The sequence below is a fragment of the Cucurbita moschata genome, unplaced genomic scaffold, assembly GCF_002738365.1.
Source record: "Cucurbita moschata cultivar Rifu unplaced genomic scaffold, Cmos_1.0 Cmo_Scf00018, whole genome shotgun sequence".
In the NCBI taxonomy this organism is placed as follows: Eukaryota; Viridiplantae; Streptophyta; class Magnoliopsida; order Cucurbitales; family Cucurbitaceae; genus Cucurbita; species Cucurbita moschata.
The window spans coordinates 2259-18024 of NW_019268534.1; the positions used below are offsets into that span (position 1 = coordinate 2259).

At 36.4% G+C, this 15766-nt stretch overlaps 1 protein-coding gene across 1 annotated transcript; it reads right to left on the reverse strand.

The window, feature by feature from the left end:
- Positions 1–10038: 10038 nt before the first annotated feature.
- On the reverse strand, positions 10039–11348 carry LOC111456347 (probable stress-associated endoplasmic reticulum protein). The gene is made up of 3 exons (XM_023098171.1): positions 11130–11348; positions 10351–10507; positions 10039–10277 (listed from the first exon to the last, which is right to left on the reverse strand). Exons 1-3 carry the CDS (start codon positions 11130–11132, stop codon positions 10231–10233), a joined length of 207 nt encoding a protein of 68 aa, XP_022953939.1. The 5' UTR covers positions 11133–11348; the 3' UTR covers positions 10039–10230.
- Between the last annotated feature and the right edge of the window lie 4418 nt (positions 11349–15766).

Genomic DNA, 15766 nt, shown 5'->3' on the forward strand with positions numbered 1-15766 from the left:
TTTCCCCGTTGAGACAGGGTCGTTAACTCGATCTGAAAAGTTGTTTTCTCGTTTTAGTATCATACCATTTCCACTAAAGATTGTCCTAAGCTTAAAATATGGAAGAAAAAATACATTTACTCGTGTCGACAAGACTTCACAACCTCAACCCTTACGGAAAGACCCTCGTGGAGGCACCCGAATCACTATCTGAAAAACCTTTGTTTCTTTTGATGTTTTTCGCCAAATCTGTAAGGAAACGCTCAAGTTTAAGAATCTTACACATATAGATGGCTCAAATACGAATTTTTTTCACTTTCGCTTCCGGGCCATTTTGCACTCGAATTCCATAGGTGTTAACTTAGGAACTTTTTTCCCCGTTGAGACAGGGTCGTTAACTCGATCTGAAAAGTTGTTTTCTCGTTTTAGTATCATACCATATCCACTAAAGATTGTCCTAAGCTTAAAATATGGAAGAAAAAATACATTTACTCGTGTCGACAAGACTTCACAACCTCAACCCTTACGGAAAGACCCTCGTGGAGGCACCCGAATCACTATCTGAAAAACCTTTGTTTCTTTTGATGTTTTTCGCCAAATCTGTAAGGAAACGCTCAAGTTTAAGAATCTTACACATATAAATGGTTTAAATACGATTTTTTTTCACTTTCGCTTCCGGGCCATTTTGCACTCAAATTCAATAGGTGTTAACTTAGGAATTTTTTTCCTCGTTGAGACAAGGTCGTTAACTCGATCTGAAAAGTTGTTTTCTCGTTTTAGTATCATACCATATCCACTAAAGATTGTCCTAAGCATAAAATATGGAAGAAAAAAAACATTTACTCGTGTCGACAAGACTTCACAACCTCAACCCTTATGGAATGACCCTCGTGGAGGCACCCGAATCACTATCTGAAAAACCTTTGTTTCTTTCGATGTTTTTCGACGAATCTGTAAGAAAACGCTCAACTTTAAGAATCTTACACATATAGATAGCTCAAATACGATTTTTTTTCGCTTTCGCTTCCGGGCCATTTTGCACTCGAATTCCATAGGTGTTAACTTAAGAACTTTTTTCCCCGTTGAGACAGGGTCGTTAACTCGATCTGAAAAGTTGTTTTCTCGTTTTAGTATCATACCATATCCACTGAAGATTGTCCTAAGCTTAAAATATGAAAGGAAAAAAACATTTACTCGATGCGAAAAGACTTCACAACCTCAACCCTTATGGAAAGACCCTCGTGGAGGCACCCGAATCACTATCTGAAAAACCTTTGTTTCTTTCGATGTTTTTCGACGAATCTGTAAGAAAACGCTCAACTTTAAGAATCTTACACATATAGATAGCTCAAATACGATTTTTTTTCACTTTCGCTTCCGGGCCATTTTGCACTCGAATTCCATAGGTGTTAACTTAGGAACTTTTATCCCCGTTGAGACAGGGTCGTTAACTCGATCTGAAAAGTTGTTTTCTCGTTTTAGTATCATACCATATCCACTAAAGATTTTCCTAAGCTTCAAATATGGAAGAAAAAAAACATTTAATCGTGTCGACAAGACTTCACAACCACAACCCTTATGGAAAGACCCTCGTGGAGGCACCCGAATCACTATCTGAAAAACCTTTGTTTCTTTCGATATTTTGCGACGAATCTATAAGGAAACGCTCAAATTTAAGAATCTTACACATATAGATGGCTCAAATACGATTTTTTTTCACTTTCGCTTCCGGGCCATTTTGCACTCGAATTCCATAGGTGTTAACTTAGAAACTTTTTTCCCCGTTGAGACAGGGTCGTTAACTCGATCTGAAAAGTTGTTTTCTCGTTTTAGTATCATACCATATCCACTAAAGATTGTCCTAAGCTTAAAATATGGAAGAAAAAATACATTTACTCGTGTCGACAAGACTTCACAACCTCAACCCTTACGGAAAGACCCTCGTGGAGGCACCCGAATCACTATCTGAAAAACCTTTGTTTCTTTTGATGTTTTTCGCCAAATCTGTAAGGAAACGCTCAAGTTTAAGAATCTTACACATATAAATGGTTAAAATACGATTTTTTTTCACTTTCGCTTCCAAGCCATTTTGCACTCAAATTCCATAGGTGTTAACTTAGGAACTTTTTTCCCCGTTGAGACAGGGTCGTTAACTCGATCTGAAAAGTTGTTTTCTCGTTTTAGTATCATACCATATCCACTAAAGATTGTCCTAAGCTTAAAATATGGAAGAAAAAAAACATTTACTCGTGTCGACAAGACTTCACAACCTCAACCCTTATGGAAAGATCCTCGTGGAGGCACCCGAATCACTATCTGAAAAACCTTTGTTTCTTTCGATGTTTTTCGAAGAATCTGTAAGAAAACGCTCAACTTTAAGAATCTTACACATATAAATGGCTCAAATACGAATTTTTTTCACTTTCGCTTCCGGGCCATTTTGCACCTAAATTCCATAGGTGTTAACTTAGGAATTTTTTTCCCCGTTGAGACAGGGTCGTTAACTAGATCTGAAAAGTTATTTTCTCGTTTTAGTATCATACCATATCCACTAAAGATTGTCCTAAGCTTAAAATATGGAAGAAAAAAAACATTTACTCGTGTCAACAAGACTTCACAACCTCAACCCTTATGGAAAGACCCTCGTGAGAAAAAAAACATTTACTCGTGTCAACAAGACTTCACAACCTCAACCCTTATGGAAAGACCCTCGTGGAGGCACCCGAATCACTATCTGAAAAACTTTTGTTTCTTTCGAGTTTTTTCGACGAATCTGTAAGAAAACGCTCAACTTTAAGAATCTTACACATATAGATGGCTCAAATACGATTTTTTTTCGCTTTCGCTTCCGGGCCATTTTGCACTCGAATTCCATAGGTGTTAACTTAGGAACTTTTTTCCCCGTTGAGACAGGGTCGTTAACTCGATCTGAAAAGTTGTTTTCTCGTTTTAGTATCATACCATATCCACTAAAGATTGTCCTAAGCTTAAAATATGGAAGAAAAAATACATTTACTCGTGTCGACAAGACTTCACAACCTCAACCCTTACGGAAAGACCCTCGTGGAGGCACCCGAATCACTATCTGAAAAACCTTTGTTTCTTTTGATGTTTTTCGACGAATCTGTAAGGAAACGCTCAACTTTTAGAATCTTACACATATAGATGGCTCAAATACGAATTTTTTTTACTTTCGCTTCCGGGCCATTTTGCACTCCAATTCCATAGGTGTTAACTTAGGAACTTCTTTCCCCGTTGAGACAGGGTCGTTAACTCGATCTGAAAAGTTGTTTTCTCGTTTTAGTATCATACCATATCCACTAAAGATTGTCCTAAGCTTAAAATATGGAAGAAAAAAAACATTTACTCGTTTCGAAAAGACTTCACAACCTCAACCCTTATGGAAAGACCCTCGTGGAGGCACCCGAATCACTATCTGAAAAACCTTTGTTTCTTTCGATGTTTTTCGACGAATCTGTAAGAAAACGCTCAACTTTAAGAATCTTACACATATAAATGGCTCATGTTAAGGATAGTTGACCGTTCACTATAAGGCAAATATCTAGATATTTGTCTTACATTACGGGTTACCATATTTGCTCTCTTATTAAAGGCAAATATATTGCATTCATTTATTATTCTTTCCTTTTATTACTATTTCCATAATATTTGTAATTAACCATATTTCTGTATTCTGAAAATGATTATAAATAAGAGAACTCTCACCCCCATTTAGGTGTTGTGATTCAGCAAACATTCACATGGTATCAGAGCCCTTTCGGTTTAACAATCCTGATCCTTTCTTCTCTATGGCTTCCGAATCTTCTTATCATCTTCTTCCTTTCAATACTCTAATCCATATGATCACCATCAAACTTTCTTCCTCCAATTATCTTCTTTGGAAAAGTCAACTTCTCCCTCTTCTTGAGAGTCAAGACATGCTGGGCTATGTCGATGGAACTATGGTTCCACCACCTCGCTTTGAACCAGAAACCTCTTCAACACTCAACCCCAAATATTTGGCATGGAGAGCAGCCGATCAACGACTTCTCTGTCTCCTGCTCTCCTCTCTCACTGAGGAAGCCATGGCTGTTGTCGTTGGTCTCCCTACTGCACGTGATGTTTGGCTTACGTTGGAAACTACGTTCAGCCATCAGTCGAAAGCTCGTGAACTGAGACTCAAAGATGACTTGCAGTTGATGAAATGTCTCTTGGTTCATATCACGTGGCACCAAACCTGTTGCTGAGTATGCCCGTGCCTTCAAAAAAATTTGTGACCAACTTCATGCCATTGGCAGACTGGTCGAGGACATTGATAAAGTGCACTGGTTCCTTCGTGGACTCGGCACCGAATTTTCAGCTTTTTCTACTGCTCAGATGGCTCTTACCTCTATCCCCTGTTTTGCAGATTTAGTCTCTAAAGCTGAAAGTTTTGAGTTGTTTCAGCTCTCCCTTGAGTCCTCTAACTTCACTCCTACAGCATTCACAGTCACTAATCGTGGTCGCACCCATGGAAGCCACCCTGCTTTCTTTACCAACCAGTGAGGTCGTTCTTATTCTCATAAAAACAACTCTTCTAATCGAGGACGAACCCACTCAAGTCAAGGTCGTCGACCACCTCACTGCCAAATATGCCGCAAAGAGGGCCATTATGCTGACCGCTGCAACCAACGATATGTTCGACCTGATTCTTCTCATGCTCACCTTGCTGAAGCCTTTAATACGTCATGTTCTATTGCTGGACCCGATACTGCTGATTGGTTTCTGGACACTGGAGCTTCGGCCCATATGACTGCTGACCCATCTATTTTGGATCAGTCTAAAAATTACACGAGTAAGGACTCTGTGATTGTAGGAAACGGTGCATCCCTACCCATTACCCACACCGGTACTCTTTCTCCTGTTCCAAATATTCACTTGTTAGATGTCTTGGTTGTCCCTCACCTCACTAAAAATCTTCTTTCCATAAGTAAATTAACGTCTGATTTTTCTCTCTCCGTTACATTTACTAATAATCTTATTACTATCCAGAATCGTCAAACAGGAAGGGTGGTGGCAACCGGTAAAAGAGATGGAGGGCTATATGTGCTGGAGCGCGGCAACTCTGCTTTTATTTCAGCCCTTAGAAACAAATCTTTACGTGCTTCATATGATTTATGGCATGCTCGTCTAGGTCATGTGAATCATTCTGTTATTTCTTTTTTAAATAGAAAAGGTCATCTTTCTCTTACGTCTTTATTGCCTTCTCCATCATTATGTAATACCTGTCAGCTTGCGAAAAGTCATCGATTGCCTTATTCCCGCAATGAACGTAGGTCGTCTCATGTGTTAGATCTTATTCATTGTGATCTTTGGGGTCCTTCTCCCGTCAAATCAAATTCGGGTTTCCTTTATTATGTTATTTTTATTGATGATTATTCTCGATTCACTTGGTTTTACCCTTTAAAATTTAAATCTGATTTTTTTGATATTTTTCTTCAATTTCAAAAATTTGTGGAAAATCAATATTCTTCTCGTATCAAGGTATTTCAAAGCGATGGTGGTACCGAATTTACTAGTACTTGTTTCAAAACTCATTTACGTAATTCTGGCATCCACCATCAACTCTCTTGTCCATATACACCTGCTCAAAATGGTCGTGCTGAGAGAAAACATCGTCATGTGACTGAGACTGGCTTGGCCCTTCTCTTTCACTCTCATCTTTCTTCTCGTTTTTAGGTTGACGCCTTCAGCACTGCAGCTTATATTATCAACCGGTTGCCTACTCCACTTCTTGGAGGTAAGTCATCCTTTGAACTCCTTTATGGCTACACTCCACATTATGACAATTTTCATCCCTTTGGTTGTCGTGTTTATCCTTATTTGCGTGATTATATGCCTAACAAGCTTTGTCCCCGCAGCATTCCTTGTATTTTTTTGGGTTATAGTCCTGCTCATAAAGGGTTTCGCTGTCTTGATCCGGCCACCACTAAGCTATATATCACCTGTCATGCTCAATTTGATGAAACCCATTTTCCTGCTATCCCTAGCTCCCAGACCCAACCTCTTTCCTCTATTCCTATTTCAAATTTCTTAGAACCACATTTTCATCATATTGATTCATCCCCCCCTACCACTTCATCACCGCAAACTCCTCGATCCAGTTCATCCCCGTGTGATATTTGTTCTGACCTTGTAGATGAGTCTGTGCAGGTTGATACTTCTCTTGCAGGTTCCACTTTGCCACCCTCGACTTCTAATTCGACCTCTATTGAACCTCCTGTTGATTTCTCTTCTTTGGGCACTCATCCTATGATCACACGAGCCAAAGCTGGTATATTCAAGACTCGTCATCCAGCAAATCTTGGTATTTTGGGCTCATCTGGACTTCTTTCTGCTCTTCTTGCATCCACTGAGCCAAAAGGATTCAAATCTGCGGCTAAGAATCCTGCTTGGGTGGCTGCCATGGATGAAGAAATTCGAGCATTACAACAAAATGATACTTGGACTTTGGTTCCTCGCCCTACCAACACCAACATCGTGGGCTCTAAATGGGTGTTTCGTATTAAATATTTGCCTGATGGATCTGTCGAGCGTTTCAAGGCTCGTCTTGTTGCCAAAGGTTATACTCAGGTTCCTGGTCTTGACTACACTGACACTTTCAGTCCGGTTGTCAAAGCTACCACTGTCCGTGTTGTGCTTTCTATTGCAGTCACAAATAAATGGCCTCTTGGACAACTTGATGTCAAGAATGCTTTTCTCAATGGAACTCTTATTGAACGTGTTCATATGGAACTACCTCCTGGGTATATTGATCCTCGATTTCCCACTCATGTTTGTCTATTAAAGAAAGCCCTCTATGGTTTAAAGCAAGCTCCTCGTGCTTGGTTTCAGCGTTTTAGCTCATTTCTTCTCACACTTGGGTTTTCTTGCAGTCGCGCTGACACGTCCCTTTTTGTCTTTCATCAGCAATTTAACATTATCTATTTGCTTCTTTATGTTGATGACATTATTGTTACCGGCAACAACTCATCTCTTATTGACAGCTTTACTCGCAAGCTTCATTCTGAGTTTGCTACCAAAGATTTGGGTTCTCTCAGTTACTTTCTTGGTCTTGAAGCTTCACCCACTCCTGATGGTCTCTTTATTAGTCAGTTAAAATATGCTCGAGATATTCTTACTCGTGCTCAGTTGCTCGATAGCAAACCAGTTCACACTCCCATGGTTGTTTCTCAACACCTGACTGCTGATGGTTCTCCTTTCTCTGATCTTACTCTCTACAGATCTCTTGTTAGCGCCCTTCAGTACTTGATTATTACGCGTCCAGATATTGCCTATGCTGTCAATTCTGTCAGTCAATTCTTGCATGCCCTTACTGCAAATCACTTTCTTGCTGTCAAACGTATTCTTCGCTATGTCAAAGGAACACTCCACTTTGGTCTTACCTTTCGTCCATCCACTGTTCCTAGTACGCTAGTCGCTTATTCGGATGCTGACTGGGCTGGTTGTCCCGATACTCGTCGTTCTACATCCGGCTATTCTATTTATCTTGGTAACAATCTGGTTTCTTGGAGTGCCAAAAAGCAACCTACTGTCTCACGCTCCAACTGTGAATCTGAGTATCGTGCTCTTGCCACAACCGCTGCTGAACTTCTTTGGGTTACGCATCTTTTGCATGACCTCAAGGTCCCTATTTCAAAGCAGCCCTTACTCTTATGTGACAACAAAAGTGCTATTTTTTTTAGCTCTAATCCCGTTTCTCACAAGCAGGCCAAACATGTTGAACTAGATTATCATTTCCTTCGAGAACTTGTTATCGCTGGCAAACTTCGCACACAATATGTACCCTCTCATCTCCAAGTTGCTGACATCTTCACAAAGAGTATTTCTCGACCTCTCTTTGAATTTTTCAGATCCAAGCTTTACGTTCGTTCAAATCCGACGCTCAGCTTGCGGGGGGGTGTTAAGGATAGTTGACCGTTCACTATAAGGCAAATATCTAGATATTTGCCTTACATTACGGGTTACCATATTTGCCCTCTTATTAAAAGCAAATATATTGCATTCATTTATTATTTTCCTTTTATTACTATTTCCATAATATTTGTAATTTTTTATTATTCTTTCCTTTTATTACTATTTCCATAATATTTGTAATTTACCATATTTCTGTATTCTGAAAATGATTATAAATAAGAGAACTCTCACCCCCATATTTCTGTATTCTGAAAATGATTATAAATAAGAGAACTCTCACCCCCATTTAGGTGTGGTGATTCAGCAAACATTCAAGATTCACGTTCGTTCTTTCACAGCCTCTCAAGTGATCCAAAACACCGATCTTGGTGTCATTATCCACTAAAGCATTTATGCATGGACCAACAAGTGATCAGGGAGGATATTCACTTGTTCCAAATCAAATTAAATGGACAAGTTATCAATCCTCGAGTCAATCATTGCGGTCTATTTCTGAGTCTTGCATCTTTCTTGAAAATTCAATAATTTCTTGAAAGTCTAAAAATGCAAACCGATCAAAGGCGGCCTACTTCTGAGTCTTGCATCTTTCTTGAAAATTCAATAATTTTTTGAAAGTCTAAAAATGCAAACCAATCAAAGGCGGTCTATTTTTTGACAGATATTTTCATTACTGGGAAGACAAGAGTGAAAGACAACTTGGGGTGATTAACATACACTCTCCAACTTGAGGGGGAGTGTTGAGATATATTATTTATGGAATATATCTTAGATATTATATCTTAATATTCTTCCATTTATGATTTGACCTAAACCCTACACCCTACACCCTACACCCCAAATCCTGACGTCGCGAGAAGTCCACTGAACCTTATCATGTAGAGGAAGAAGAAGTCGTAAAAAGGTTTCCGTAGGTGAACCTGCGGAAGGATTATTGACCTGTGAACGTGTTTACAAAGTATACTAGGTTTCCTGGTAATCTCCTTTTCTTTGAGGTTTCTGTGCAGAGATACACGTATGGGGTGGCATCGCTCTCCTCCACTGTCTCCTCACCAAAAATTGGAGTCCCACTTACTTCGAATACCTTCCAGGACCCAGTAAGTTCTGATGGTTGGGTTCGCTTTCGTTGAGAAAATGGCTTCAAATCAAACTCTAGATCACTGTTTGCAATGAAGTATTCTGATCTCGTTATCCAGGCATGGGTATAACAATATAAAAATAAAGCTCCATCCCAAACCCCTAAACCCCCAAACCCCGAAACCCCTAAACCCCTAAACCCAAAACCCAAAACCCTAAAACCCTATAATATGTACTGTAGTTGTGGAAGGCCAGTCCAAATTGAGCTGAAGCAGTTACGACAGACATTAGGGCTGCAGGGTTGTCATGGTGGTGGAATTGGTTAGAGAGTCAATTACCTCCATCAAATGTTCCGTCGTCTGAACCTCAAACTCTCAATAATTTCCTTTTTGCACTTCAAACTCCACAACAAAACCCAACCCCAAGTATTAACAACAAACAACATCTACACAATATGGATCAAACAACTCTCACACCGAAGTCTACAAAATCAACCATCCCAAACCTCCCCGGCCGCGTTCCGAACCCTGCCTGCAAACTCGAGATCGTATTCAAGGCCGAGAAGCATTATTCATGGAACTGATTCTTCACCATTTGCTGTGGGACTTAGAGATGATGAAAGCCTCACGAGCTGCCCTCCTTTCTCAGTCCCACACTACATGGCTCCCACAGTTTCAGCCAAAGCCAAGCTAATAGGCTGCACCACCCCTACCTCTATGACCACTCAGTCCAAAACAAGGATTTCATTCCCTTTCAAGTGGAGCAAACCCAATTTGTTCTCAAATTCAAACAATAATTCATCATCAAATAATAACTCTCAAAGGGCTTTGGACAACAACCAATCGTTGCAATCTGTAGGCAATTTGAGTGTGGATTCTACTGTGTCCTTGCCTGCTGGGTAGGAAGCAAGCCATTTAACAGATTTGTGTGGACTATTATTTCTATTATTATTGCAAACATTTTTTGTTCTTTGTTTTCTTCCTCCTCTTGTCCTGCCATCCACCCATTTTCATAGTATAAGAAAATAGCTCAACCGGTGAAATAAGATAAAATTCAAACGTTCAAACTCTTAATCGGGTAAGTGAAACTATATTAGATTACAAGCAATTGTTACAAAAGAGAACTGTAACAATTCTATTGTCAAAATTCTTTTGTGTTCATCATAAAGGAAATAGAGGACAGCATGAATCTGTAACAGCATCCAAAAATCAGATCATCACATCAAGCCATGCCTCCGCCTGTTGCTGTCCTGATCATCTGGAAGAGAGCTGTTGAATAAACAAAGCTCAGAAACAATATAGTAGCGGAAATTATATAAATAATAAAAAGGATTAGTCTTACATGATCCAATAACAACAAATACGAAGAATCCAAGCAACAAGGGCCCCACAGGATAATCCTTCCCCTTCTTAAGGGTCTTCTCTGGAACAGCTCCTCTCTTTCTGATATTACTCTCGAACCTCACCACCTTCCGGTCTGCAAGGCGCCTTGATGTTGTCTACAAAAGCAGAAGCTTAAATTTACTAACATATCATAATTTACTAACATATCATAATTTAGTATATACTCAATTCAGTAACACCAACATTCCAAAACAAAATGAACATAAGCTCAGATTCTTTTTTCATTCAAAACAATGCCCCCTTACCACATGTCCAACCAAAAATCTCAGGTTAACACGAACTAAAATTTAAAAGTGAAACTTGCGAAAAACGACCCTCAACTTAGATTAGCGGTACAAGAGAGAGTACTTATTTCCAATTATTCTTCTGCTAAAAGTTCATTTCGTGAAACTTAAACTCGAAAAAGGAAGCAATATTTAACAATTTGAATGCCCAATATTTCTATTCACTACTACTAGTGTTTCTCAGTTAGTTTTCACCGAGAGATTTAGACCAATTAAAGTGCATTTCAAATCAAGAGATTTGGGGAATGCAAGTTACTCATGTCCAACAATGTCTAAAGACCAAAATACAAATATTTTAACCACTCAATTACGGTGCGATGCAATGAAGGCAAGTAGCCAAAAGTCATACAAAAGAACCCTATAAAGGCGAAACGGATCAATAATCCATCGCAGTTGTAATCTGAGATGGAATCCAAAAGAAAATGAAAATTACCATGATTTTGGCAGGAAATTAGGTAGCCGGAGACACAATAAGCGCCGAGGGGATTAGAAGAATTGCAGTGATCGATTCTCCTCCTGGCCGGCCGGCGAGTCTTCTCTCCGGTCACCGCTCTGATACAGAGGATATTGACTTGATCCTTCGGTTTTTAACTTCAGGAGTTAAATGGCTCGACTTAATGGCTGGCATCGAAACCGTTACCAAAATCTGCGTCACTGTAAGACTATATTGGGCGCCGCCACGTTTTACGGCATACGTGGCTCCTTTCTGTTGGATGTGCTTTTGAGTTTTGGGAATGAAGTTGTAGGCCCAACTTATTTCAAGCCCAACCCCAGCTTGCATCAGCCCGAATATCATACAATAACAACCCAATATTGCCCAAATACCAATACAAAAAGAGAGAAATTAGAATGAAAACGAAAACGAAATAATAATTACTATAATCCTCTTGATTAACATTTAACCCATTCTTCAACCAGGAAATTCAATTAATATTACAAAAATAATACTAAATGAATTAATGGGTTTATTTTAAATTAAAAAAAAAAATCTAAATCCAAAGCAAAAACCACCTGAGTTGTAGATCTAAATATTGGGTATTTTGATTAACCACCTAAAATAAAGTTAATAGTGCAACTAATTCAAGTAGAGGACACCTGGAAAGGATACAATCAAATCACAAAAGGTTAGCAGAGCAATAAATTCAATTAGAGAAGGACACACAAAGAATGCAATAAATGGAAAACCAACCCCTCTGTCCTTTGTGTCTTCATTTAGTCATTTTATTAAACAGTTAAACCGAAGTGTGCTATCACTTTCTCTATCACTCATACACTTCCAACAACCTTATTTCCAATGTACCACCGTTTTGGGGGGAGTTGTAAATATGACATATTAAGAGTTCACCATATAGACTATAAAGAGAAAAATATGTGTAGACTAAGAATAATAATCTTATTTTATTTTGTAATCAAACGTGTCTTACAAAAATAATTAAGAACTCTTAGAGTATAGTTCCAACACATACGAACAAGTAGTAAGTATGTTCCAAATTAGATGTTTGATCGAGTTAAGATCAAACTTTTAATGAGGTAAAAAAGTGAATATAAAGTGCCGATCGTTTGGAGCGAGACTTTATGGTATCTTTTTTAGTCAATCAAAAGTGATAAACATCCCCTCATATACAATTAAGTAAGCTAGTGTATTAAATAGGTCATTTCTTTCAAAGAAGTTGACCTATGAATGGAAGAAAACTACATTTAGACAAGAGGTAACATATGAATGATTTCTGTCTCATCTATAAAAGGTATTGTGCAAATGATTTCTAAAGGTTAAGATACTAGGGATAATTATTTGAAAAGAATCTAGTGGTCCTTTTATTTTAACAAAACTCATTAATCTTATTATTCTTACAATATAATATAATTAAGTCTATCAATTTTAAGTAAAACAAGGTTGAATTTAAACTAATTTTAGAAAGATTAATGGATCAACCAAATAGGTTTAATTAAAACTCAATTTAACTCAACTAAACTTATAACCTAACCCAAATCATCTAATTTGAGTTGATTTTCAAGTCACTAGAACTTCTTAAGATCTTTATTTACACTATTATATAAAGTCTATTAAGTAGGCAATAAATGGTAGGATGAACCTTGTCTAAAGTAATTAAATTGATTGATAAAGCTGAATTGCAATGTATTTAAACTCAACCTAACTAAATTAATTATTCGTTAGTCAAATGTAGTGAACTAATAAATGACTTGTCGACCATTAAAAAAAAATGTTTGGTGGGTGAACTTGGGTTCATTTTGCATGCTAATGATAACCATAGGCTAAGTGCTGCCAAGTAATGCTCATCTCAATCATTGAAAATAAGTTTTGGTTTGTAATGAAAATGGGAAGTGGATTGTTTCATCATCTTAAGACTTTCCAAACCCTAAGTGGGCTTATCAACTTTGCTTCCTTCTCATGCTCTCTCTCTTTCTGGTTGCTTGTGAAGGACAATGGATGCCAACTTCAACTTGTGCCTTTCCCTTTCCAAAAACCCCATCGCTTTCAATTGTTTTTAGGGTGAAACTAATATTTTCTCTCTTTCTCTCTCCCTCTTGCATTTTGCATACACTTACACATGTTTCTACCTTTTTATTTTTTATTTTTTTTTACAAGTGTTCACATTATTAGGGTTTAGATCCATCCATCATATTCAATTCGAAGTTGAAAGGTTATGATTTTATCCTTCCACTTTTCCTTTCATATATAAAATCGCCTTTTAAAACAAGTGCATAATATATTTTAGTATTTTGTTTTTAGTAATTTGTGTAAATGATAGGTGATTAGTTTATGTGGAATGCCCTTTGTTGTTTAAATTAAATTGGTGTTTGATTTTAAAAAATTAAAAAAAAAAATCCATCCACCTATAATCTTTTTTCCTCTATATTATATTATTAACCATAAGACTTATGTGTTATGACTCGAGTTGTGGATGGCTTTGCCATACAAGTGGGTATGCACTTATCACAATTAGGTAATTGAGGGTGCTTGGTTTGAATAGACAAATCAAGCATCCATCTCATATAAAAGTGTGGTGTGATATGCTATTTAGTGTTTGTTGTTATTATATTTGATCATCCAATTTTGGTTGATGGTTCCTAGATACCAAACATCCTTTCAACACTAAATTTAAAGACAAACTATATGGTTTATTTGAGATTCTAAAATGTAATAAATAATAATATGGTGTTAAATTTGAATTTGAGTAAAAAGATAACTTTTTTAAAAATTAATCCGATCACTTAAAAAGGTGAGAAGCATAAAATAATCCTACGACTGATAGAAAACTCTTATTATAAGATTTTGGGTGTACTTAGTCATTTGAAAATAATAGATTTTGTTTTTTTAAAACAGAGTTGTAATATGTAATATTTTATTATGACTCAGAAATTAATAAAAAAAAATTGCCATAAATTGAAGGTCCAAATTCTCAATCTTCCATCTTTTATATTATATTCTATTAAAAAACATTATCAAACGTACTTAAAATATTTTGTCCATTGTAATTAAAACTCTCATTAACTTATATTTTAATGGTTACAAAGTATATTAAATGTTGTTATCTTCTCCTTTTCTAGCTGATAACCCTACATGGTTTCCACTTACCACACGCAATTAACCAAAGTTTGAGATTAATTAGATTAATTAAAGCTAAATTTTAATTATTAGATGTCGTTGAGCTGTCTTGTTCAAAAAAATTAACAATTAAACAAATTTAAATTACATAAATATCCTTTGAACTTTTGTAAAGAAAAAGTAAACGTCGGTCGTTTTCAATGGAATAATACATCATATAATTAAAGGGTATTATAGAAATTTAACATTCAATAGAAACATGAATAATCCTTTTTTGTTTTCTTTTTCAAAGGTGTTAGAAAAAAAAATATTGGAGTTTGGCAACTTCCCACCATCAATGACATTCGACATGTCGCCATCAGGCAAAAAGGCCACTTTAATGGGCTGGTTTGGAGGGCCCACTATGGACCCGAAAATGCTTTGTGAGGAAAGATAAATAAATCTTTAATTATTTTAACTAATGATTAATTGTCATTAATTCTTTATATAATTTTCACATTCTCCATGCCTTCATGGGGATTGGATGCCAACTAAATGCAACGTGTATGGCCTTGATCTTACATGGTATTGATGTTGAGTTAGGTTGGAAGTCAGTCAAAAGTTTTGATATATTTTTTAGTTTAGTTGATCCAATATAGAAGAAATTATCTATTGTATGGTTGTGTTAATAAAAATTTATTATTAATTTTTTTTTTTGTAGTAATAAACTTACGTTAAATGTCTCATTTGAACTTAACTTAATAGGATGTACTTGAGTTTAAGAGGTCAAAGTTTTAAATTCTCTTTCTAACATGTCATTAAAGTAAGGTCATTAAAGTAAGGTATGTATTTCCTCTAGTTTTTTTTTTTTTTTTAATTTTTAAACAAAGCACAGACATTATAACTAAATAAAAAGAAAAATAAAATTTAACTTTTTGAAAACTACATATTTTAATGTTCAAAATTTGGCTTGATTTTATAAAATGTTATTGGGTTAGAACTAATATTTATAAACTTAACCAGTTTTTTTTTTAAATATAATCAAACTAACCCTAAATGTTATTTTGTTCTTAAAGGGATAAAAAGTAAGAACTTGATCAATTGATAAAAAGGAACTCTATTAAAAGAAGAGAGAGAGAGAGATGCTTGGTTTTGTTAAAAGATTTAAAAAGCCTTTAATTATTCTTGTTGATGACAATATGTTCTTACTTCTTAAATTATTCTTAAGACAACGGGGTGGGCGCTATCCCACAATCCTTTCTTTCTCTCTCTCTCTCTCCAAATTTTTTTATTTATTTCATGCTTATTTTTTGTTACTTTTCATTAATTTATTTTTTAAATTTTCATTTTACTCCTTAAAATTTAATCACAATTAAACTGATTCCTGAACAATATTAATCTTGATGCCAACTCTAGGGTCAAGATACCGGCAACCTCATTTAAGTTCGCCAGCTTGAAATTTTATCCTCTTAACAAAAAAAAAAACAAAAAAATCTAACAAAAAAAAAAAAAAAAAAAAAAAA

Excerpts from the sequence above, each read along its gene's own strand:
- LOC111456347 (XM_023098171.1), bottom strand. Across the intron at positions 10,278-10,350 it reads ATTTGTTGTTATTGGATCAT|CTCTCTTCCAGATGATCAGG; the intron begins GTAAGACTAATC and ends TTTATTCAACAG.